The sequence below is a fragment of the Puntigrus tetrazona genome, unplaced genomic scaffold (genome assembly GCF_018831695.1).
Source record: "Puntigrus tetrazona isolate hp1 unplaced genomic scaffold, ASM1883169v1 S000000472, whole genome shotgun sequence".
NCBI classification, from domain to species: domain Eukaryota; kingdom Metazoa; phylum Chordata; class Actinopteri; order Cypriniformes; family Cyprinidae; genus Puntigrus; species Puntigrus tetrazona.
The window spans coordinates 1,119,481-1,145,979 of NW_025048114.1; the positions used below are offsets into that span (position 1 = coordinate 1,119,481).

Consider the following 26,499-nt stretch of genomic DNA (forward strand, 5'->3'; position numbering starts at 1 on the left):
GCATCGGAACCAGTGGTTTTCAAAATAAAAGTGTCTGGAAACCTTCAAAATAAAAGAACGGATAATGAAATAATATTTGACTAGCATGCAGTCAGAATGTTTAAAAAAACGTTTATTGTATAAATAACATTTCAGAACACAAATTAAGATATTTTTGATGAAATCGGCGAGCTCTCTGACTGAAATGATCCATGTCCATTAATGTAATAAATAAATACATTGGTAAAATACTCAACTTTTTTTTATATAACATAATAATTTAACATAAAAACTAACCCTTTAAATGAACATTCTATAAGAACCTTACGGGAATGTTGGCCAAAGAACATTTCCTCATAAAGGCATTGTGTTTAACTTAATTCATAACATGCCCATAATTCCATCCGCCCAGAACAAAGCTACTTGCTAGGAACCCTTAACAATGGCATTTATAAAATAGTCTCTGTCTGTCTCTGCAGAACAGCATATGCCACTGTTGACTCATGATTTCAGATTACGGGAACATTAGGATCCACCCGTGACCCGGAAACATTTCATTCTGTCTGATAAAAATACCAAAACTATTTAGGCAGTTCAATGTGTTTGAAAGACATTTAATTATCACTCTATGATTTAAAAAACCATAGAGTGATAATTCAAGAAAAAATGTACGTCTTTATCAGTAGATGCAATTTTTAAAATGCATTTTAAATTGTACATGAAATCAGTTGCTGTGCACAAAACTAGACTTTCTGAACACTTGCATAGCAGTCAGTTACGTTCGAACATGCATTCGAATAAACAATAAACTGAAATATGTTCTGCCTCGTTTTTAGGCTATTAGGGCACATTTTTTACCGTAAAGGAGTGGTGATGTTATTGTATTGTAATCAGTGGGAAGTGTGCCATTGCTGTCAATGTGTTTATTTACATCAGAGCAATTTTGTGGGTGGAGTTTAAGGACAGTAGCTATATTAATTAACTCATAACTCATGTGTTCATTTTTGTGGTTCGGTAGCAAAACAAAACTTGAAAGATGTTTAGATGTATTATGTTTATTGGATTGGCTTTGCTGACCGATAGATCGGTACCAACAGGTAAGACGTCTATTTCAATCTACAAATTAGTATGTGTTGTATACGAAAGTGTACGTCCTAACTTTGTGTATATATTAGTTATTTTGGAATATGTATGCATATGTAATATATATGTATGCATGCATATGTATTCAGTAAATTGCTCAATAGAAAAAGATGCTTAATAGAATGGTATGAGTCACAGTTAGGCGTAAATGTAAAGTAGCTTATATACAACAAATGCTAATAAAATAAATACATTTCCTGAAGCCCAAAACACTGCATGATTTCCGGCTGGCCCAGACGAAAGACAGCCGTCATGAAACAATTTCGAAACAATCGAAAGTAAGGCGTTAGTGAGAAGTTGTTCTCCATCCATGTTTCAGTCCCTTGACCTAATTTTGATGCATGTTCAGCAGCGATCTGTTAAATACTAATTGATTCATTCACTCATTCATTTATTCATTCATGCATGGACCATCTCTTGGTTTAATTGTTTTTTCAACGCCATATTTTTCAACGTATTTTTGCTTGATGCCACAGACTTCTTGATACTTGGGAGTAGAGCAGTAGTAAAACTGCTCTTTGCAAAAGTCGGTGAACTTTAACTCTGCTCATGTGTAATTTTACCTCCCAGTTCCTCCTACTTCCCATAAATACAAACAAAGCTTGCCATGCAGGTTATTTTGATGTCATTATCAAAAAATGAAAAGCATTCTGTAATGGATCTGAGAGTGAAGTATGTAGCACGGTTTGCAGTTTTGAACTACATTGTTTGTTACCGTGTTATATTATCAGTTCTCAGAGTAGTTCATAAAGTACTTTCTCAAAAATAGGGTGCGTTTACGAAAGCAGGTGACTAAACCCCTGTTCTGAAGGAGTTCTGTCAAGGGTTCTTGAATGCACTACACGGTTTTATTAACTCAAGCTGAGGAGCTCGTGTCTTCACTGTCCATTAGGTCAGTGTTGCCTGCCATCTATAGATGCGTTTCGGTCACGCTTTATTTTGAGGGTCCACTTTAGACATCCTACTAACTATAAGTAACTATAATCCACTAGTACTCTAATGACTGCTAGTAGAATGTCTCATGTGAAAGTGTGTTTCTTCTATCTCATCTATTTATGTTACCCTCTTTTTATACAGCTGGAGGAACATCCACATCTCCATCGACAAGCGTAACAGCACCCGACTCGACATGTGTAATAGCTACGGCGACATCTGTAGCACAATTGAGAAGAAATCCTGCTCCGACATGCATTTTAGCTACAGCAACATCATCTGCATCTCCCTCTGCAGTCACTGAACCGGCATCAACGACTGAGCCGAGTTTGAGTTCAGTCGCGCTTACGTCTACCACGACGTTAACATCTCCTCCTGCTTCTCAAACGACATCTTCAACTCCACCAAGCCAGTCTACGACTTTGTCTCCAGACGCTGTCCCACAAAGTAAGCATAGATATTTTACCCGTTAATGCGTTTTTTATGAATCGCCATTCAGATCAGAGTTTTAGCGCGTTAATGTGAATCTAATTGAAGTTTTCATTGTGTCCATGTGACAGCATCTGCGTATGCGGCTTTCCAACTGAGATCCTCTGTTGAGCTTAGCAGTGATGAAATCATTGCTCATGTTGAAAAGGTAAGTTGTTTTCTTGATATTTATTGTCTAGTTGTTGGCGTTAAAAGGTTGCTCCAAACTCGTAAAAGCTTTGAAACGCAATTTAAGATATTTTGGATGAAAACCGGGAGCTTTGTGACTATCTCATCGACTGCCAAACAAATACGACTGTCAAGGTGGCAAAAAATATAAAAAAAGGTTGTCTGAATCTTCCATCAGTGGTTCAACCGTAATATTACGACGCAACGAGAATACTTGTATGGAAAGAAAACAAAAAGTAACAAGTGTATATAATGATACGGCACCACTAACGCCATTTTGAAGATCGTCCAAAATGGACAACGCTTTTGCGCAATTCACATACGCAGTTCTGAATTAGACACGATTGAAGAATACATGTATTTACGCTTTGTCCATCGGATGATCTCCAAAATGGAGCTACAGAGACTTCACGGTGCCGAATTCTTCAATAAATGCGTTATTTTTATTTTCTTTCTGTACAAAACCGTATTCTTGTAGCTTCATAATATTACGGTTTGAACCACTGATGTAGCGTTCAGACTCCGCCCCTCGACAGAGTCACGTTTGTTTGGTAGTCAATGGGACAGTCACAAGCCTCCCGGTTTTCATCCAAAATCGTGTTCCGAGAACAAACAAAAAGTTTGGAACTTAAGCTCACACCAAATCTGCCAAACTATGCGCTAATTCTCAGCCTTTGAGATTTGAATTTCGCAAAACAAACCACAAAAATCTACCAGGAAGTATCTTGATTTCCTTCATTTCAGACACAACCTCACGTGCAAAGCTTTACCAAACCCCAACCAATCGTGGCTCGCAAGCGCTTAATTTCGCAATATATACGAGGCGTTTTGCGTTTTGTGCGCGCGTCTCTTGGATTTGTGTGTAAGGCTGTAAGGCAAAATTGTTTAAAATGTAAGCAGTTGAAAAAATAAAAACCCAGAACAGGAAAACGACTCTCTTAAATACCGTTTTGCATGCGAAATATGAGAAATGCCTGCAGAATAATCTACAGCTACAATGTGTGGCATTGTACAATGTTTATGGGTCAACTATTCCTTTAATACATTATTATTGAACTCTTGTTTTCCAATGTGATATGCGATGAGAAAATGTTTATTCTGATGGTCCCTTTAACACATTCTATTGACTAAAAGTAAAGTTTTACCTACATATCTCCTGACTCTCATAGTGTTAGTAGAGTATTAGTAGACTGGTGGGGTTAAGGTTGGGATAAGTTGACTTGTTCTTTAAAAGCTACCTGTAGTCAGTAGAAGTTGACTTGTAAAGATATTTAGTGTTCAGAAGGGATTATCAAAGTGTTTCCAATGCACTGAAGATGAAATGAGTGTGCATTGCCAGCACTTATATTTCTCGAAAATCATGAGTTGATTCTAACGTTTTGTTTTGACGTTTTTCTGGAAATGCAACGAGTGCAATCTTGCGTCGTAATGGCTTTAATTTCAAGATGTTTTTGTCTTGTCGGCAAAGGTTGCTGTACATTTAACTGTCATTTTTTTTCTTTGCAGTTTGTCGAGCACTTTCAAGCCAACTTTAGCGGGGCCGTAAAGATTACTTTGAAGAAGTCGGAAAAACTGTTGGCGTAAGGTTACGTCAGGTTATGTAACGTATCTCCGTCGTCGATCGCATTCGTGAGGTTTTGGACTTCTCGCTCAATGCCTTCTGTGAAGACACTTCATATTTTGACGTTCAGTGGTTCTGAAAATGCAATAATATATTGAACATGCATGCAAAGTTTCCACATGGGTTTTGACATGTCCAAAAAAAGTTGTTCGTACCGTGCCCGGGTCAATTTGACCCGCCTATTTTTAAAAAATAACATTTTTTCTGTCTATCTGAAATACTATTTAACTTTGTTGTTGTTGTTTGTCCCACTTTTTGTGCATAGACATAAAAATGACTTTTGTGGCTACAATTGTTCCCAAACTTAAATACGTCAGAGCGCAAAATTAGGATTGGTGTCTTTTTAAAGATAAAACCTCACCAATTTATAAGAGTAAATAAGTGATAGAAGTTTAAATGTATAATAATTTAATATGTATCATATAAATGTAAATATATAGCATATTTTACAAAACATATTTACAACTAAATCTTCAAGTAAATCAAAGCCATATCATTTGAGCAAAGTTGTGCACAAAAGTTTAGGTTGATATCTAAAAAAAATTACTTTTGTGGAAATAACGGCTAAAAACATGATAGATTCAGATATTCGTTATTTGACATTTATGAAAACTACCAATATTAGATGTTTATTGATTGCACTTGACTGTATGTTTGTTGGTTTTCTTATATTTTGTGACGTTATGAAACCTGTTTTCGAACAGCAGACGAGGGTCAATGTGAAAGAACCTTTATCCAGAAGAAAAAAATCCTTAATAAAAGCTTTTTTTTTTTAAAAAAACCGAAGCTGATTGTCTGGAATCTGTATTACGAAAGAGCTCTTTCTAATCAAACACATTCCGCTAACTGTGTAGCTGACGTAGTCTGAAATCACTTTCAGGTTTGCTGGAATGCAGATCCACCCGTGACCCAGAAACATTATGTCACGAGAAACACAAAGCGACGAATATATTGTGACCATTCACACAATAATACAAAGCATTCTCAGCTATTTATATTGTTGTTCCTTATCCTTAAGGACATTTACATACTTGACGTAATGTTTGGAAATGTTTATATATATATATATATATGTATTATATATTACTACTGACTCATAATGAGAACATATATTACTTAAAATTAGTGGGTAGGTGGAGTTTAAAGGCAGTATAATTTTTTTTTAATGTATTTGTTTACTTACTTGTGGATCGATACCAACATTTAAGATGTCTATTTAAATTGAAATATTTTAGTTATGTGATGTATATGGAGGTATATTTATGCGCGATACATCTTTTCCATGAACCCTTGGGGCAATTTTTTGGATTTTAAAAGTTATTTTTACTTTTTTTTTACACGGACACCACAAACGTCTCTTAATCAACAACAACATCAACATACGCGAGCAATTTCATTAGATGCATTAATTGTTCGTTACTTTACAAATCAATCAGCCAAAAAAAGACAGTAAAAATACATTCCTCAATTACGAGCAAAACTCGAGCTGCCATACAACTTATTATTACTGTGTCTGTGTCGAAAAATGAATTCAGTCATATAAGTGATAATGAAATATGTAGCGCAGGTTGTGAACTACACTGAAATCGCAAAATCTTTAGTTGGAGCTCATCCGTTGGCTGTATTCGGTCGCCTTTATAGTAACAGGTAACAAATCCTAACATATACAACATGTTCTAGCCAGTGTTTCATACGAAAAGGCTTCTGTCGTTAAGGAAATCTGCATTTTAAAAGGTCTGAAACGAGGAGATGATCACGTCGAACGGTAGCACGAAAGACAAAAACTTCAAATAAAACAAACAAAACTTAACCACTCCCTTCTAATCAACATTCATTCGACGGATGCAGTTTTTGAGCTATTGGTCGCTGCTGCCTTTTTGGTTGTTTTATTTACTTTTCTTACACATAACACCTCAATCAAATGCATCTACAACTCAGTCAATAGAGATAGAGGTAACTTTCGGTTATGTTAGTAACCATAGCAACGTGCTCCCTGAAGGTGACCTGCAGCAGCTCGTGTTTCAGGGCAAGTTCTTTTCAGAGGCCCTTTTGGTGACAATTATACAAGGTGTTTTCATATCATGAACGAACGTCCGTTTTTCAAAGGAATCGTCGCCGTTTAACGAGCCTTGTGAAACCTGCGTGGGCCGGGCGCTCTTAGTAGTTCGCGTCAGGACGGTTTCTCCACGATGGGGCGTCATGCGCGGAGCATCTGGGAAAACTTGATACTTCCACATCACTTTCTATTTCAGGGTTTCCAAATGCGATTGATGCACTGATGGGACCCACGTTCCTATTAAAGCTCCTTCAATCGATGTTAATAGGACATCGGTCCACATGTGAAGGCAACAACATTTTCTGTTCTTAATCTTTTGGTTTTAAACCCGTTAAACTCATCCCTGCTTCCACTAACTATGTGATGCAGCTCATCACTAACGTCGAGGCAAAATGGCCACAGTTTTTCAGGGAGTCATCGTTACGCCACACATTTCAACAGGGTACGTTTCTTTTTACTGCACCAAAGAAATCGAAGACTTCCAAGAGACGCGATTTATCACAAACGCTTTTATTAAATTACTTGCACTGTTCGTTTCTGTACTTCTTGGAATAAAGTGAAACGGTTTTATTTTTTTATTTGTTCGCTTTGCACGCCCACACTTCAAAAATGTAACAGCGTTCGCAAAGTCCTAACCTTGAGGCCGTGCTCCAGCATTTCGAGTTTGGCTTTTTTACTGGATAGTGTCTTATTCTACATTTGAAGCTGTATCTAAATTGTCTTTTTCTGAAGGATTTGATTAAAAAAAAACTTCCGGCGAGGGAGGATTGTGATCAGATGCGTTTGTGTGAACACAAAAAAGTGAAACCTTCACTCAAGGCTACATCGTTAACATTATTCATTCGATATTTACCACGCCATGAGAAAATCTGACGCTCATCTATAGGTGATATTTAAATGCATACTAACACCCACACAGTTATAACTGTATTAATAATCCAGTTGGCTCTATAATACGCAGAAGCAAAAAACACAAACTATAGACCAAACCTGAAAAAATGGCACCACAGTCAAAGAAAAATGGAAAAGAAATGGACCAAAGAAGTAGATGAGTTTGTTTTTTTTCATCTGAACACATATGGAGATACTGAACATCGTTGGCTCAATCATGGATAAGTTCATTTTGGGCAGACTGTCACTTTAATACACCACAAAAGTGCATTCGCATACATCTAACGAGGAAGAAGTCATATTGGCAAGTCACGCTCTGCAACGATCTTCAGACTGAAAAAGGAAACTTGGCAATTATCCAGACAACCGCTCAATGAAATGCTGATTAACCAGAGTCAGTCATGGAGAAATTTCACGAAACCTAAATAAACTTACCGTTCTCTTATGACAATATGTTTGACAATGAGATATAAGTTCATTTTCTTCTCACGTATACACTTGGATTTAAAACCAACTTGGTTTGAAGTTTGAAGGGCCTGTTTTAGTTCACAAACCAAAAAAATCTATTTCATCAAGATTAGTAAGGAACTTAGAAGATAAGATTATAGATGACACTGATATTATGAACGCATCAAGTTTTTTATATCCTCTACAGCCAATAGAGTGTGACCAAAAGTGAATGATGGGAATTTCATTTCCTCATACTAAAATTGTGCCATAAGTTTCCTTACCGACTTGCAACATGTTGCAGCCAAATGCAAAATCTACTTCAAAGCAATCATTTTTCTTAGTAAAAGCATTTTTGAGTTAATAGCTTTCTGCATTTTTATTTTTTGCAGAGAAATATTAAATAATAAAACACTGTGAACGAAATCCAATTTCTCGTCGTTCATTTCATAAACGTTAAACAGCTGAGACATAAACTGAACGAGTTTCACAGACATTTGAGTGAGAAATTGAATATTAATACATTTTTATTATGTGCTCGTTGATCTTAAAGGGACTTACTCTGAGAACCTGTTATATTAGTACAAATGAATTGGTGGGTGGAGTTTAAAGACAAGTTTTATTTTTATGTCAAACGCATCAGTCAGGCAGAAGAAGAAAATTAATCTCGAGGTTCGCATTACTCATGTTAGGTTTTTTGGAGATTAAAAAAAAAAGATGTTTCGATTTATTATGCTCACTGGATTGGTTTTACTGATCGGTGGATCAATACCAACAGGTAAGATTTAAATCTAAATATCATAATATTAATCTGTTAAGTGAAGTGAGATGTCCTGATATGATGTTTTATATTCCATAAACTCCCTTTAATTAAACGAGAGAGCAAATCTGTGATTGCTATCTTTGGGCCTATTGGTGCTATCTCTGATATTTCTAGTAATCTTACAATAAAAATCATTTATTCCAGACTAGACTATTGCAGTTGGTCTCAATGAATCATCGTTGTTGCCTGTCGCTTGGAGTTTGTTAAAAATACAGCACTAGAAGAGGCAAAGTATTTCCCCAGTCTTAGCATCTCTTCATTGGTGCAGCATAGAATCCATTTTGAGATTTCATTATTTGTTTTTAAAGCATTAAATGGTGTAGCCCCATCCTATCAGGATAAGCTTCTCAGTTACCAACAGTCTTTTCAAACTCTTCGATCCTCTGGTAAACAACGCTTGCAAGTTCCCCGCTCTTGTTTTTTTTCTGCAGCTGGTCCCAGATTATGGTATAGCTTACTTCCGGACATTAGATCTGCGCCTTACGGTTATCAGTATATTTGAATGTTATAACAGATATTTCAGTATATTTACATTATATCAGTTACTGAAATACATTTTAATTAAATTAAGTAGCGTTTGTAAATCCTAAAATGTTGCTACCACATGTTGCTGCTAAGTTCTGGCAACCACAGCTGCTGGTATTTTGTAAGAGATTTTTTTACACTATGGCTCTCTGCTTCTATCAAAACATTGGTCTGTTTGTTTGAGCATTGCGACAGCCCAACAGAGCAAAACTTGGAGGAAGAACTTGGCTAGTGTTCTGGGAAACAGTTTGTATTTATTTCTGCAATTGAGTTTGATGCCAAAATTGACAGACGTTTGCTTTAGTGTTTGAAATAAAAACTAAAATTTAGTGATTCATAATACATGTGAAAGTAGATTAAACAAGGGATTCAGTAGTGAAACTGCTCTTTGCGAAAGTAGATTATGTCTAATTCTGCAAGTTTATCAGTACCTTTTAAATCAACTCTTGCTCTACAATTATAATTCCTTACATTTCTTAATAACTGCTCATCAAATTCTAAATCAAACTGCCAAGAAAAGACAAAACTAAAGTACTTCCTGCAAAAACAAGAAATTGCTGTTACTGGCAATTGATGTTTCTCGTTAACAAGGTTTTTTTTAAATAATTCAGAGGATATTGATTTGTTGTTTTCTGTCTCACATTGTCAGTTTTCACTGTTCACCTGTCCTACCAGTAGGATGCCTTTATTAGAGACAGTCACCAATCTGAAGCAGCTGAAGATGCATTACACCAATAGATAACACCCCCTGGTTAATACTTTGCTTGTAAAGATCACTGTTCTCTGCCATATGTAAATGTTTTTTTCTTCTATCGTCTATTGAAGTTATACTGTTTTATGTTCATTTGCATCAGCTGCTCAAACAACAGAAACAACAACTGAACCCACGTCTACAAATGAAACATTACCTACATCAGCATCTCCATCTGAATCAACGACAACAGCTGAAACAACTGAGACAACAACTGAACCCACGTCTACAACTGAAACATTAACTACATTAACATCTACATCTGAATCAACAACAAAAGCTGAAACAACTGAAACCAAATCTACCCCTGTGACAGAAACAACAACGGCTCCATCTACCACAACTGCACCAACATCTACCACTCTAACAACAACAACTCTGCCAACATCTACCACTTTATCAACAACAACTCTGCCAACATCTACCACTTTATCAACAACAACTCTGCCAACATCTACCACATCTACCACAACTGCACCAACATCTACCACTCTAACAACAACAACTCTGCCAACATCTACCACTTTATCAACAACAACTCTGCCAACATCTACCACTTTATCAACAACAACTCTGCCAACATCTACCACTTTATCAACAACAACTGAGCCAACATCTACCACAACAACTGAGCTAACATCTACCACTCTAACAACAACAACAACTGAGCCAACATCTACCACAACAACTGAGCCAACATCTACCACTCTAACAACAACAACTGAGCCAACATCTACTACAACAACTGAGCCAACATCTACCACTCTAACAACAACAACTATGCCAACATCTACCACTTTATCAACAACAACTCTGCCAACATCTACCACTTTATCAACAACAACTCTGCCAACATCTACCACTTTATCAACAACAACTGAGCCAACATCTACCACAACAACTGAGCTAACATCTACCACTCTAACAACAACAACTGAGCCAACATCTACCACAACAACTGAGCTAACATCTACCACTCTAACAACAACAACTGAGCCAACATCTACTACAACAACTGAGCCAACATCTACCACTCTAACAACAACAACTGAGCTAACATCTACCACAACAACTGAGCTAACATCTACCACTCTAACAACAACAACTGAGCAAACATCTACCACAACAACTGAGCCAACATCTACCACAACAACTGAGACAACATCTACCACTCTAACAACAACAACTGAGCCAACATCTACTACAACAACTGAGCCAACATCGACCACTCTAACAACAACAACTGAGCTAACATCTACCACTCTAACAACAACAACTGAGCTACCATCTACCACAACAACTGAGCTAACATCTACCACTCTAACAAAAACTGCTGAGCCAACATCTACCACAACAACTGAGCCAACATCTACCACAACAACTGAGCCAACATCTACCACTCTAACAACAACAACTGAGCCAACATCTACCACAACAACTGAGACAACATCTACCACTCTATCAACAACAACTGAGCCAACATCTACCACTCTATCATCAACAACAGCTGAGCCAACATCTACCACCACAACTGAGCCAACATCTACCACTCTAACAACAACAGCTACACCAACATCTGCCACAACAACTGAGCCAACATCTACTATTCTAACAACAACAACTGAGCCAACATCTACCACTCTAACAACAACAACTGAGCCAACATCTACCTCTCTAACAACAGCAGATGCGCCAACATCTACCACAATAACTGAACCAACATCTACCACTCTAACAACTGAGCCAACATCTACCACAACAACTGAGCCATCTACCACTCTTGCAACAACTACACCAACATCTACCACAACAACTGCACCAACATCTACCACTCTATCAACAACAACTGAGCCAACATCTACCACTCTATCAACAACAACTGAGCCAACATCTACCACCACAACTGAGCCAACATCTACCACTCTAACAACAACAACTGCACCAACATCTACCACAACAACTGAGCCATCTACCACTCTTGCAACAACTGCACCAACATCTACCACAACAACTGCACCAACATCTACCACTCTATCAACAACAACTGAGCCAACATCTACCACTCTATCAACAACAACTGAGCCAACATCTACCACAACAACTGAGCCAACATCCACCACTCTAACAACAACAGCTGCACCAGCATCTACCACTCAAACAACAACAACTGAGCCTACATCTACCACTCTAACAACAACAACTGAGCCTACATCTACCACTCTAATAACAACAACTGAGCCAACATCTACCACAACAACTGAGACAACATCTACCACTCTATCAACCACAACTGAGCCAACATCTACCACTCTAACAACAACAGCTGCACCAACATCTGCCACAACAACTGAGCCAACATCTACTTTTCTAACAACAACAACTGAGCCTACATCTACCACTCTAACAACAACAGATGCGCCAACATCTACCACAATAACTGAACCAACATCTACCACTCTAACAACAACAACTGAGCCAACATCTACCACAACAACTGAGCCAACATCTACCACAACAACTCCGCCAACATCTACCACAACAACTCCGCCAACATCTACCACAACAACTGAGCCAACATCTACTATTCTAACAACAACAACTGAGCCAACATCCACCATTCTGTCAACAACAGCTGCGCCAATACTTACCACAACAACTGAGCCAACATCTACCACTCTATCAACAACAACTGCACCAACATCTACCACAACAACTCCGCCAACATCTACCACAACAACTGCCCCAACATCTACCACTTTAACAACAACAACAACTGCACCAACATCTACCACAACAACTGAGCCAACATCTACCACAACAACTGAGCCAACATCTACCACAACATCTACTATTCTAACAACAACAACTGAGCTAACATCTACCATTCTATCAACGACAACTGAGCCAACATCTACCATTCTATCAACAACAGCTACGCCAATACTTACCACAACAACTGAGTCAACATCTACCACTTTAACAACAACTGCACCAACATCTACCACTCCATCAACAACAACTGCACCAACATCTACCACTCCATCAACAACAACTGTGCCAACATCTACCACTCTAATAACAACAACTGAGTCAACATCTACCACTTTAACAACAACTGAGCCAACATCTACCTCTCTAACAACAACTGCACCAACATCTACCACAACAAGTGCACCAACATCCACCACAACAACTGAGCCAAAATCTACCACTATATCATCAACAACAGCTGAGCCAACACCTACCACAACAACTGCGCTAACATCTACCACTCTATCAACAACAACTGAGCCAACATCTACCACCACAACTGAGCCAACATCTACCACTCTAACAACAACAGCTGCACCAACATCTGCCACAACAACTGAACCAACATCTACCACTCTAACAACAACAACTGAGCCAACTTCTACCACTTTAACAACAACAACTGAGCTAACATCTACCACTCTAACAACAACAACCGATCCAACATCTACCACAACAACTGAACCAACATCTACCACAACAACTGAGACAACATCTACCACTCTAACAACAACAACTGAGTCAACATCTACCACTTTAACAACAACTGCACTAACATCTACCACTCCATCAACAACAACTGTGCCAAAGTCTACCACTCTAACAACAACAACTGCACCAACATCTACCACAACAACAGCGCCAACATCTACCACAACAACTGAGCCAACATCTACCACAACAACTGAGCCAACATATACCACTCTAACAACAACAACCGATCCAACATCTACCACAACAACTGAACCAACATCTACCACAACAACTGAGACAACATCTACCACTCTAACAACAACAACAACTGCACCAACATCTACCACAACTGTGCCAACATCTACCACAACAACTCCATGAAACCTCTACCAAGCTAACAACAACAACAACTGCCCCAACATCTACCACAACAACTCCGCCAACATCTACCACTCTTACAACAACTGTGCCAATATCTACCATTCTTTTAACAACATCTGTATCATCAACATTGATATCAACTGCATTAACATCATCTACCTCTTCACTGACAACAACTCAACCAGCAAGTCAGTCAACAGCATTATCTCCAGAAGCTGTCCTGCGAAGTAAGCCAATTAGATTTTGTTCACCCAAAAAAAATTAAGGTTTATTAATCTATGCTGATATGAATCTGATTTGAATTTGATTTTTATAGACATGACAGCAGTTGCGTACATTAATTTCAAAATGAGATCCTTCGTTGAGCTGAGGAATGATGAAATCGTTACATATCTTGAAAAGGTAAGTTGATTTTTGTCATTAATACACATTTTTCACATATAACAATAACTCTTTGGCAAAAATAATGACTTTATTCAACAATTCTTCTCCAATTCTTCATGGAGAGTACCACAACTCAAGCAAATGCTGAGTTAAATGTTAAAGGGTCACTTCACCCCAAAATAAAAAAGGTAGTCATCAATCACTTACCCTCATGTTGTCCTAAATTTACGTTTTTGATGAAAAACGGGAGGCTTGTGACTGTCCCGTTGACGGCCACACCATAATATTATTCATATTATTACGGTTAAACCGCTGATGGCAGATGGAGCAATTTGGGGGTGAATTAACCCTTTAAGGGCCATTTCGAAGCCTGCATACATAACCTGTCTAACATAAGATGCACCAGCTAAATGAGTGTAAAAGCAATAAGGCGGATTCTGCCTATTGGTTATCAATATGCTTATCAATTTTCCTTGCAGTTTTTCAAGTACACAAACAGCAGTGGGAACATCAGGATTACCGTGAGGAAATCAAAAAAACTATTGACTTGAGGATCTGACGCGGAAAGCTGCAGTCTTTGAACGAAACGATCAGGCAGTCAACTAAAAAAATGTTTTTCATTTCATGTGCATCGTTGCTTCAGATTAGATTCTGCTCCCTTCAGTGTGAACGATTAAAAAAGCTCCCGTATAACATCTCAAATTTGAAGAACGCCAGAACGGGTTGCATCCATCTTGCTAGATATTAGCTAGGTAAGTCTTTCGAGACAATAGGCAAAAAATTTGTTAGTGTAAATAGGCTACAGATTTATAAGTGATATAACGTTTTAAATAAATGCTAATGTAGTTACGGTGGTTGAATCACAGGCGATCAGGTTTTCAGTTTGTTTCTGATGTTCCTCATTGATTGATTCACTTTTTCACACCTGCTGTTCGTTTCTTTTACGTCATCTTGATTATTTATTGTCAAATCTTTGTTATTTCTCATTGCTTAGGAGCTGGTTGCTCTGTTCTTGTTTCTAATTTCTTATTTTTTTGTGAATAAAAGTACTTCTGCATTAGATCCCCTTTGTGACATCTTTAATTTTTGAGATTTAACCCTTAAACTCCAGAAACACCAGATGTGTGCACGTTATTTGGAAGACATTAGTATGTAGTTATGAAGTCATGAAGTATTTAAAATATCTGGTAAATGCTCATCAATGTTGAAATGCCTTGGCAGGTTACAAAATGCTGATCAACCGGTGATGAAAACTAAAACTCTTATGAAAAAGCATAAGTATCAGATTTGTTTTTAAACCAATTTGACAGAAAAATGATTTAAATTTTGCAGGGCTTGCTTTATTTCTAAGCGTAACCTCTTCTCTGTCCCTCTTCTTGATTTTTTCAAATTTATCAAGATTATTAAGAAATCTAGACAACAGAAAATCTTTTAATCTCATCTGAAATACCTGAAAACAGTGATATCAGAAATGAATGATGGAAATCATGATATTTCCTCATACTGAAAATCTTGCATACTTTACTGATTTGTGATGTTTATCCATGTAAAAAAAAAAAAAAAAAAAAAAAATATATATATATATATATATATATATATATATATATAATAAAAGATTTTGATTCAATAAAAACATGTAAATGTTGAAAATGTCTGATTGCATTTTTGTCATGAGGCTTAAATCCAATAAATATGATTTTTGTTCCATTTTTATTATAACTTACTTTACACATGCACACACACACACACACACACACACACACACACACACATATATATATATATATATATATATATATGTGTGTGTGTGTGTGTGTGTGTCAGCAACTATCAAGTTAAATAATGTCATTACTACACACAAATCACACAAAGTAGTATTATAGTAATTTAATTGTACTTCATTTCATAGAAAAATAACTAAACTTGACATTTTAGCAGAATGTAAATGGTCAGGGCTGGTTAAAGGTCAGTAGGATTGTTTACCTTCAGTTCATCATTAATACCAAAGCTAGTTATTTATTTATTCAATTAAATATATATATATATATATATATATATATATATATATATATATATATATATATATATATATATATATATATATATATCAGAACAAATTTTAAATATAAATATATATTAAATGCATGTCTAATCAATACAAATAATAAAGCCATGTAAACAGTCCAGACTCTGTGTATTAGGCTATACATGATTCAAAACCTACTGAGGAAAAACAATCACCAAAGAGGGGACTGTTACCATTCAATATACTGTTGAAATTCAATTAAGATAAACTTAGAATAAAGTGTTAAATAATAATAAGATTAAAGATTTCATCATCACGGCTTTATCTTACTAAACCCCGCCCACAGACGCGCTAGGCCAATCAGAGAAACTACGCCTCTCTAACTCGTTCCACTAACTTGTCAATCACGCGCGCCTAATCCCCGCCCACACAGGCGCTCGGCCAATCAGAAGAGGCGTACCACTTCCACCTTCGCCGCGAGCTGTGTAAATAAACCCCGCCCACGCACGAGGCGGAGACACGTCAACTTCTACTTGAGACTCCGTCGCCAAAATGCCCTCAAGTGAGTTTTTCAGATAAGTTTTGCGCGTTGACAATTTTGTCTTCTCCGGAAGGAACAAACGAGCTGCTCCGGCGGAGACGGCGATGGCTGTCGAGAGCGAGCGCGACGATCCGTTCCAACAAATTCTGCACCAGATCGGTGGAAAAAGTAACATTCATTTAATCAGCGCTGCGAGGATCCCGATGGAGACACCGGCGTGTTACGGGACTTCGTCGCTGATATGTTTAGTAACGGGGAGCGTGAAGAAACCGGCGACCGCGCTGGCAACGGCGAAATCAAACTCCAAACGAACGCGTGCGGCCCCGATCAGCCGATCGCAGATCGATCCGATGACTGCAGCCGGAGCCACAGACCAGACCCGCTCCAGAACAAAACCGTGAGCTCGAGCCGAAACGTCGGCGGAAAGCAGAGAACCATTAAGTGCTCCTTGATCGTGTTCATCTTCGGGCACGACTACTTGCGTCGTGCAGAGAGTCGCGCGTGCTTGAGGGAGATCCTGAAGGACGTGAGAGCCCGGATCAAGAGAACGCGCTCCGTCCGGCTCTCCTGGGACTCGTTCACACGGACTGCGATCGAGCGGAGAGTCGCGATTCATGACATGTCCAAAAAAAGTTGTTCGTACCGTGCCCGGGTCAATTTGACCCGCCTATTTTTAAAAAAATACCATTTTTTCTGTCTATCTGAAATACTATTTAACTTTGTTGTTGTTGTTTTTGTCCCACTTTTTGTGCATAGACATAAAAATGACTTTTGTAGCTAAAATTGTTCCCAAACTTAAATACGTCAGAGCGCAAAATTAGGATTGGTGTCTTTTTAAAGATAAAACATCACCAATTTATAAGAGTAAATAAGTGATAGAAGTTTAAATGTATAATAATTTAATATGTATCATATAAATGTAAATATATAGCATATTTTACAAAACATATTTACAACTAAATCAAAGCCATATCCATATCATTTGAGCAAAGTTGTGCACAAAAGTTTAGGTTGATATCTAAAAAAATTACTTTTGTGGAAATAACGGCTAAAAACATGATAGATTCAGATATTCGTTATTTGACATTTATGAAAACTACCAATATTAGATGTTTATTGATTGCACTTGACTGTATGTTTGTTGGTTTTCTTATGTTTTGTGACGTTATGAATCCTGTTTTGAACAGCAGACGAGGGTCAATGTGAAAGAACCTTTATCCAGAAGAAAAAATCCTTAATAAAAGCTTTTTTTAAAAAACCGAAGCTGATTGTCTGGAATCTGTGTTACGAAAAGAGCTTTTTCTCATCAAACACATTCCGCTAACTGTGTAGCTGACGTAGTCTGAAATCACTTTCAGGTTTGCTGGAATGCAGATCCACCCGTGACCCAGAAACATTATGTCACGAGAAACACAAAGCGACGAATATATTGTGACCATTCACACAATAATACAAAGCATTCTCAGCTATTTATATTGTTGTTCCTTATCCTTAAGGACATTTACATACTTGACGTAATGTTTGGAAATGTTTATATATATATATATATGTATTATATATTACTACTGACTCATAATGAGAACATATATTACTTAAAATTAGTGGGTAGGTGGAGTTTAAAGGCAGTATAATTTTTTTTAATGTATTTGTTTACTTACTTGTGGATCGATACCAACATTTAAGATGTCTATTTAAATTGAAATATTTTAGTTATGTGATGTATATGGAGGTATATTCATGCGCGATACATCTTTTCCATGAACCCTTGGGGCAATTTTTTGGATTTTAAAAGAAACGTTATTTTTACTTTTTTTTTTTACGGACACCACAAACGTCTCTTAATCAACAACAACATCAACATACGCGAGCAATTTCATTAGATGCATTAATTGTTTGTTACTTTACAAATCAATCAGCCAAAAAGACAGTAAAATACATTCCTCAATTACGAGCAAAACTCGAGCTGCCATACAACTTATTATTACTGTGTCTGTGTCGAAAAATGAATTCAGTCATATAAGTGATAATGAAATATGTAGCGCAGGTTGTGAACTACACTGAAATCGCAAAATCTTTAGTTGGAGCTCATCCGTTGGCTGTATTCGGTCGCCTTTATAGTAACAGGTAACAAATCCTAACATATACAACATGTTCTAGCCAGTGTTTCATACGAAAAGGCTTCTGTCGTTAAGGAAATCTGCATTTTAAAAGGTCTGAAACGAGGAGATGATCACGTCGAACGGTAGCACGAAAGACAAAAACTTCAAATAAAACAAACAAAACTTAACCACTCCCTTCTAATCAACATTCATTCGACGGATGCAGTTTTTGAGCTATTGGTCGCTGCTGCCTTTTTGGTTGTTTTATTTACTTTTCTTACACATAACACCTCAATCAAATGCATCTACAACTCAGTCAATAGAGATAGAGGTAACTTTCCGGTTATGTTAGTAACCATAGCAACGTGCTCCCTGAAGGTGACCTGCAGCAGCTCGTGTTTCAGGGCAAGTTCTTTTCAGAGGCCCTTTTGGTGACAATTATACAAGGTGTTTTCATATCATGAACGAACGTCCGTTTTTCAAAGGAATCATCGCTTCGTTTAACGAGCCTTGTGAAACCTCGTGGGCCGGCGCTCTTCGTAGTTTCGCGTCAGGACGGTTTCTCCACGATGGGGGCGATGCGGAGCATCTGGGAAAACTTGATACTTCCACATCACTTTCTATTTCAGGGTTTCCAAATGCGATTGATGCACTGATGGGACCCACGTTCCTATTAAAGCTCCTTCAATCGATGTTAATAGGACATCGGTCCACATGTGAAGGCAACAACATTTTCTGTTCTTAATCTTTTGGTTTTAAACCCGTTAAACTCATCCCTGCTTCCACTAACTATGTGATGCAGCTCATCACTAACGTCGAGGCAAAATGGCCACAGTTTTTCAGGGAGTCATCGTTACGCCACACATTTCAACAGGGTACGTTTCTTTTTACTGCACCAAAGAAATCGAAGACTTCCAAGAGACGCGATTTATCACAAACGCTTTTATTAAATTACTTGCACTGTTCGTTTCTGTACTTCTTGGAATAAAGTGAAACGGTTTTATTTTTATTTGTTCGCTTTGCACGCCCACACTTCAAAAATGTAACAGCGTTCTAAAGTCCTAACCTTGAGGCCGTGCTCCAGCATTTCGAGTTTGGCTTTTTTACTGGATAGTGTCTTATTCTACATTTGAAGCTGTATCTAAATTGTCTTTTTCTGAAGGATTTGATTAAAAAAAAACTTCCGGCGAGGGAGGATTGTGATCAGATGCGTTTGTGTGAACACAAAAAAGAAACCTTCACTCAAGGCTACATCGTTAACATTATTCATTCGATATTTACCACGCCATGAGAAAATCTGACGCTCATCTATAGGTGATATTTAAATGCATACTAACACCCACACAGTTATAACTGTATTAATAATCCAGTTGGCTCTATAATACGCAGAAGCAAAAACACAAACTATAGACCAAACCTGAAAAAATGGCACCACAGTCAAAGAAAAATGGAAAGAAATGGACCAAAGAAGTAGATGAGTTTGTTTTTTTTCATCTGAACACATATGGAGATACTGAACATCGTTGGCTCAATCATGGATAAGTTCATTTTGGGCAGACTGTCACTTTAATACACCACAAAAGTGCATTCGCATACATCTAACGAGGAAGAAGTCATATTGGCAAGTCACGCTCTGTAACGATCTTCTGACTGAAAAAGGTGAAAGCTTGTAGAAACTTGGCAATTATCCAGACAACCGCTCAATGAAATGCTGATTAACCAGAGTCAGTCATGGAGAAATTTCACGAAACCTAAATAAACTTACCGTTCTCTTATGACAATATGTTTGACAATGAGATATAAGTTCATTTTCTTCTCACGTATACACTTGGATTTAAAACCAACTTGGTTTGAAGTTTGAAGGGCCTGTTTTAGTTCACAAACCAAAAAAATCTATTTCATCAAGATTAGTAAGGAACTTATAGATAAGATTATAGATGACACTGATATTATGAACGCATCAAGTTTTTTATATCCTCTACAGCCAATAGAGTGTGACCAAAAGTGAATGATGGGAATTTCATTTCCTCATACTAAAATTGTGCCATAAGTTTCCTTACCGACTTGCAACATGTTGCAGCCAAATGCAAAATCTACTTCAAAGCAATCATTTTTCTTAGTAAAAGCATTTTTGAGTTAATAGCTTTCTGCATTTTTTTATTTTTGCAGAGAAATATTAAATAATAAAACACTGTGAACGAAATCCAATTTCTCGATGCGTTCATTTCATAAACGTTAAACAGCTGAGACATAAACTGAACGAGTTTCACAGACATTTGAGTGAGAAATTGAATATTAATACATTTTTATTATGTGCTCGTTGATCTTAAAGGGACTTACTCTGAGAACCTGTTATATTAGTACAAATGAATTGGTGGGTGGAGTTTAAAGACAAGTTTTATTTTTATGTCAAACGCATCAGTCAGGCAGAAGAAGAAAATTAATCTCGAGGTTCGCATTACTCATGTTAGGTTTTTTGGAGATTAAAAAAAAAAGATGTTTCGATTTATTATGCTCACTGGATTGGTTTTACTGATCGGTGGATCAATACCAACAGGTAAGATTTAAATCTAAATATCATAATATTAATCTGTTAAGTGAAGTGAGATGTCCTGATATGATGTTTTATATTCCATAAACTCCTTTAATTAAACGAGAGAGCAAATCTGTGATTGCTATCTTTGGGCCTATTGGTGCTATCTCTGATATTTCTAGTAATCTTACAATAAAAATCATTTATTCCAGACTAGACTATTGCAGTTGGTCTCAATGAATCTTCGTTGTTGCCTGTCGCTTGGAGTTTGTTCAAAATACAGCACTAGAAGAGGCAAAAGTATTTCCCCAGTCTTAGCATCTCTTCATTGGTGCAGCATAGAATCCATTTTGAGATTTCATTATTTGTTTTTAAAGCATTAAATGGTGTAGCCCCATCCTATCAGGATAAGCTTCTCAGTTACCAACAGTCTTTTCAAACTCTTGATCCTCTGGTAAACAACGCTTGCAAGTTCCCGCTCTTGTTTTTTTCTGCAGCTGGTCCCAGATTATGGTATAGCTTACTTCGGACATTAGATCTGCGCCTTACGGTTATCAGTATATTTGAATGTTATAACAGATATTTCAGTATATTTACATTATATCAGTTACTGAAATACATTTTAATTAAATTAAGTAGCGTTTGTAAATCCTAAAATGTTGCTACCACATGTTGCTGCTAAGTTCTGGCAACCACAGCTGCTGGTATTTTGTAAATGTCACAGATTTTTTACACTATGGCTCTCTGCTTCTATCAAAACATTGGTCTGTTTGTTTGAGCATTGCGACAGCCCAACAGAGCAAAACTTGGAGGAAGAACTTGGCTAGTGTTCTGGGAAACAGTTTGTATTTATTTCTGCAATTGAGTTTGATGCCAAAATTGGCAGACGTTTGCTTTAGTGTTTGAAATAAAAACTAAAATTTAGTGATTCATAATACATGTGAAAGTAGATTAAACAAGGGATTCAGTAGTGAAACTGCTCTTTGCGAAAGTAGATTATGTCTAATTCTGCAAGTTTATCAGTACCTTTTAAATCAACTCTTGCTCTACAATTATAATTCCTTACATTTCTTAATAACTGCTCATCAAATTCTAAATCAAACTGCCAAGAAAAGACAAAACTAAAGTACTTCCTGCAAAAACAAGAAATTGCTGTTACTGGCAATTGATGTTTCTCGTTAACAAGGTTTTTTAAAATAATTCAGAGGATATTGATTTGTTGTTTTCTGTCTCACATTGTCAGTTTTCACTGTTCACCTGTCCTACCAGTAGGATGCCTTTATTAGAGACAGTCACCAATCTGAAGCAGCTGAAGATGCATTACACCAATAGATAACACCCCCTGGTTAATACTTTGCTTGTAAAGATCACTGTTCTCTGCCATATGTAAATGTTTTTTTCTTCTATCGTCTATTGAAGTTATACTGTTTTATGTTCATTTGCATCAGCTGCTCAAACAACAGAAACAACAACTGAACCCACGTCTACAAATGAAACATTACCTACATCAGCATCTCCATCTGAATCAACGACAACAGCTGAAACAACTGAGACAACAACTGAACCCACGTCTACAACTGAAACATTAACTACATTAACATCTACATCTGAATCAACAACAAAAGCTGAAACAACTGAAACCAAATCTACCCCTGTGACAGAAACAACAACGGCTCCATCTACCACAACTGCACCAACATCTACCACTCTAACAACAACAACTCTGCCAACATCTACCACTTTATCAACAACAACTCTGCCAACATCTACCACTTTATCAACAACAACTCTGCCAACATCTACCACATCTACCACAACTGCACCAACATCTACCACTCTAACAACAACTCTGCCAACATCTACCACTTTATCAACAACAACTCTGCCAACATCTACCACTTTATCAACAACAACTCTGCCAACATCTACCACTTTATCAACAACAACTGAGCCAACATCTACTACAACAACTGAGCCAACATCTACCACTCTAACAACAACAACAACTGAGCCAACATCTACCAACAACAACTGAGCCAACATCTACCACTCTAACAACAACAACTGAGCCAACATCTACTACAACAACTGAGCCAACATCTACCACTCTAACAACAACAACTATGCCAACATCTACCACTTTATCAACAACAACTCTGCCAACATCTACCACTTTATCAACAACAACTCTGCCAACATCTACCACTTTATCAACAACAACTGAGCCAACATCTACCACAACAACTGAGCTAACATCTACCACTCTAACAACAACAACTGAGCCAACATCTACCACAACAACTGAGCTAACATCTACCACTCTAACAACAACAACTGAGCCAACATCTACCACAACAACTGAGCCAACATCTACCACTCTAACAACAACAACTGAGCTAACATCTACCACAACAACAACTGAGCTAACATCTACCACAACAACAAGCAACATCTGAGCAAACATCTACCACAACAACTGAGCCAACATCTACCACAACAACTGAGACAACATCTACCACTCTAACAACAACAACTGAGCCAACATCTACTACAACAACTGAGCCAACATCGACCACTCTAACAACAACAACAACTGAGCTAACATCTACCACTCTAACAACAACAGCTGAGCTACCATCTACCACAACAACTGAGCTAACATCTACCACTCTAACAACAACAACTGAGCCAACATCTACCACAACAACTGAGCCAACATCTACACACAACAACTGAGCCAACATCAACCACTCTAACAACAACAACTGAGCCAACATCTACCACAACAACAACTGAGACAACATCTACCACTCTATCAACAACAACTGAGCCAACATCTACCACTCTATCATCAACAACAGCTGAGCCAACATCTACCACAACAACTGAGCCAACATCTACCACTCTAACAACAACAGCTACACCAACATCTGCCACAACAACTGAGCCAGCATCTACTATTCTAACAACCACAACAACTGAGCCAACATCTACCACTCTAACAACAACAACTGAGCCAACATCTACCTCTCTAACAACAGCAGATGCGCCAACATCTACCACAATAACTGAACCAACATCTACCACTCTAACAACTGAGCCAACATCTACCACAACAACTGAGCCATCTACCACTCTTTGCAACAACTACACCAACATCTACCACAACAACTGCACCAACATCTACCACTCTATCAACAACAACTGAGCCAACATCTACCACTCTATCAACAACAACTGAGCCAACATCTACCACCACAACTGAGCCAACATCTACCACTCTAACAACAACAACTGCACCAACATCTACCACAACAACTGAGCCATCTACCACTCTTGCAACAACTGCACCAACATCTACCACAACAACTGCACCAACATCTACCACTCTATCAACAACAACTGAGCCAACATCTACCACTCTATCAACAACAGCTGAGCCAACATCTACCACAACAACTGAGCCAACATCCACCACTCTAACAACAACAGCTGCACCAGCATCTACCACTCAAACAACAACAACTGAGCCTACATCTACCACTCTAACAACAACAACTGAGCCTACATCTACCACTCTAATAACAACAACTGAGCCAACATCTACCACAACAACTGAGACAACATCTACCACTCTATCAACCACAACTGAGCCAACATCTACCACTCTACAACAACAGCTGCACCAACATCTGCCACAACAACTGAGCCAACATCTACTTTTCTAACAACAACAACTGAGCCTACATCTACCACTCTAACAACAACAGATGCGCCAACATCTACCACAATAACTGAACCAACATCTACCACTCTAACAACAACAACTGAGCCAACATCTACCACAACAACTGAGCCAACATCTACCACAACAACTCCGCCAACATCTACCACTCACAACAACCGCACCAACATCTACCACAACAACTGAGCCAACATCTACTATTCTAACAACAACAAGCTAACATCTGAGCCAACATCCACCATTCTGTCAACAACAGCTGCGCCAATACTTACCACAACAACTGAGCCAACATCTACCACTCTATCAACAACAACTGCACCAACATCTACCACAACAACTCCGCCAACATCTACCACAACAACTGCCCCAACATCTACCACTTTAATAACAACAACAACTGCACCAACATCTACCACAACAACTGAGCCAACATCTACCACAACAACTGAGCCAACATCTACCACAACATCTACTATTCTAACAACAACAACTGAGCTAACATCTACCACTATCTATCAACGACAACTGAGCCAACATCTACCATTCTATCAACAACAGCTACGCCAATACTCTACCACAACAACTGAGTCAACATCTACCACTTTAACAACTGCACCAACATCTACCACTCCATCAACAACAACTGCACCAACATCTACCACTCCATCAACAACAACTGTGCCAACATCTACCACTCTAATAACAACAACTGAGTCAACATCTACCACTTTAACAACAACTGAACCAACATCTACCTCTAACAACAACTGCACCAACATCTACCACAACAAGTGCACCAACATCCACCACAACAACTGAGCCAAAATCTACCACTATATCATCAACAACAGCTGAGCCAACACCTACCACAACAACTGCGCTAACATCTACCACTCTATCAACAACAACTGAGCCAACATCTACCACCACAACTGAGCCAACATCTACCACTCTAACAACAGCTGCACCAACATCTGCCACAACAACTGAACCAACATCTACCACTCTAACAACAACAACTGAGCCAACTTCTACCACTTTAACAACAACAACTGAGCTAACATCTACCACTCTAACAACAACAACCGATCCAACATCTACCACAACAACTGAACCAACATCTACCACAACAACTGAGCCAACATCTACCACTCTATCAACAACAACTGAGTCAACATCTACCACTTTAACAACAACTGCACTAACATCTACCACTCCATCAACAACAACTGTGCCAAAGTCTACCACTCTAACAACAACAACTGCACCAACATCTACCACAACAACAGCGCCAACATCTACCACAACAACTGAGCCAACATCTACCACAACAACTGAGCCAACATATACCACTCTAACAACTACCACAACAACTGCGCCAACATATACATCTACCACAACAACTGAGCCAACATCTACCACAACAACTGAGCCAACATATACCACTCTAACAACAACAA

At 37.9% G+C, this 26,499-nt stretch overlaps 2 protein-coding genes and 1 long non-coding RNA gene across 3 annotated transcripts; all 3 read left to right on the forward strand.

The window, feature by feature from the left end:
- Positions 1-226: 226 nt before the first annotated feature.
- LOC122334044 (integumentary mucin C.1-like) lies at positions 227-5,113 on the forward strand. The gene is made up of 4 exons (XM_043231933.1): positions 227-1,076; positions 2,200-2,502; positions 2,616-2,692; positions 4,219-5,113. The coding sequence occupies exons 1-4, from the start codon at positions 1,016-1,018 to the stop codon at positions 4,294-4,296; spliced, it is 519 nt and encodes a 172-aa protein (XP_043087868.1). The 5' UTR covers positions 227-1,015; the 3' UTR covers positions 4,297-5,113.
- Positions 5,114-8,382: 3,269 nt separating this feature from the next.
- Positions 8,383-26,465, forward strand: LOC122334032 (mucin-5AC-like; the record flags this gene model as incomplete). The annotated part of the gene is made up of 5 exons (XM_043231922.1): positions 8,383-8,505; positions 9,930-11,103; positions 11,608-11,839; positions 13,142-13,660; positions 26,280-26,465. Coding segments are annotated over exons 1-5 (2,172 nt in total), but the record flags the coding sequence as incomplete, so codon positions are not given.
- LOC122334033 lies at positions 13,723-15,625 on the forward strand. Its single transcript, XR_006248713.1, has 3 exons — positions 13,723-13,938; positions 14,028-14,113; positions 14,575-15,625. It is a non-coding gene; the product is annotated as an uncharacterized LOC122334033 (long non-coding RNA).
- Positions 26,466-26,499: the final 34 nt, after the last annotated feature.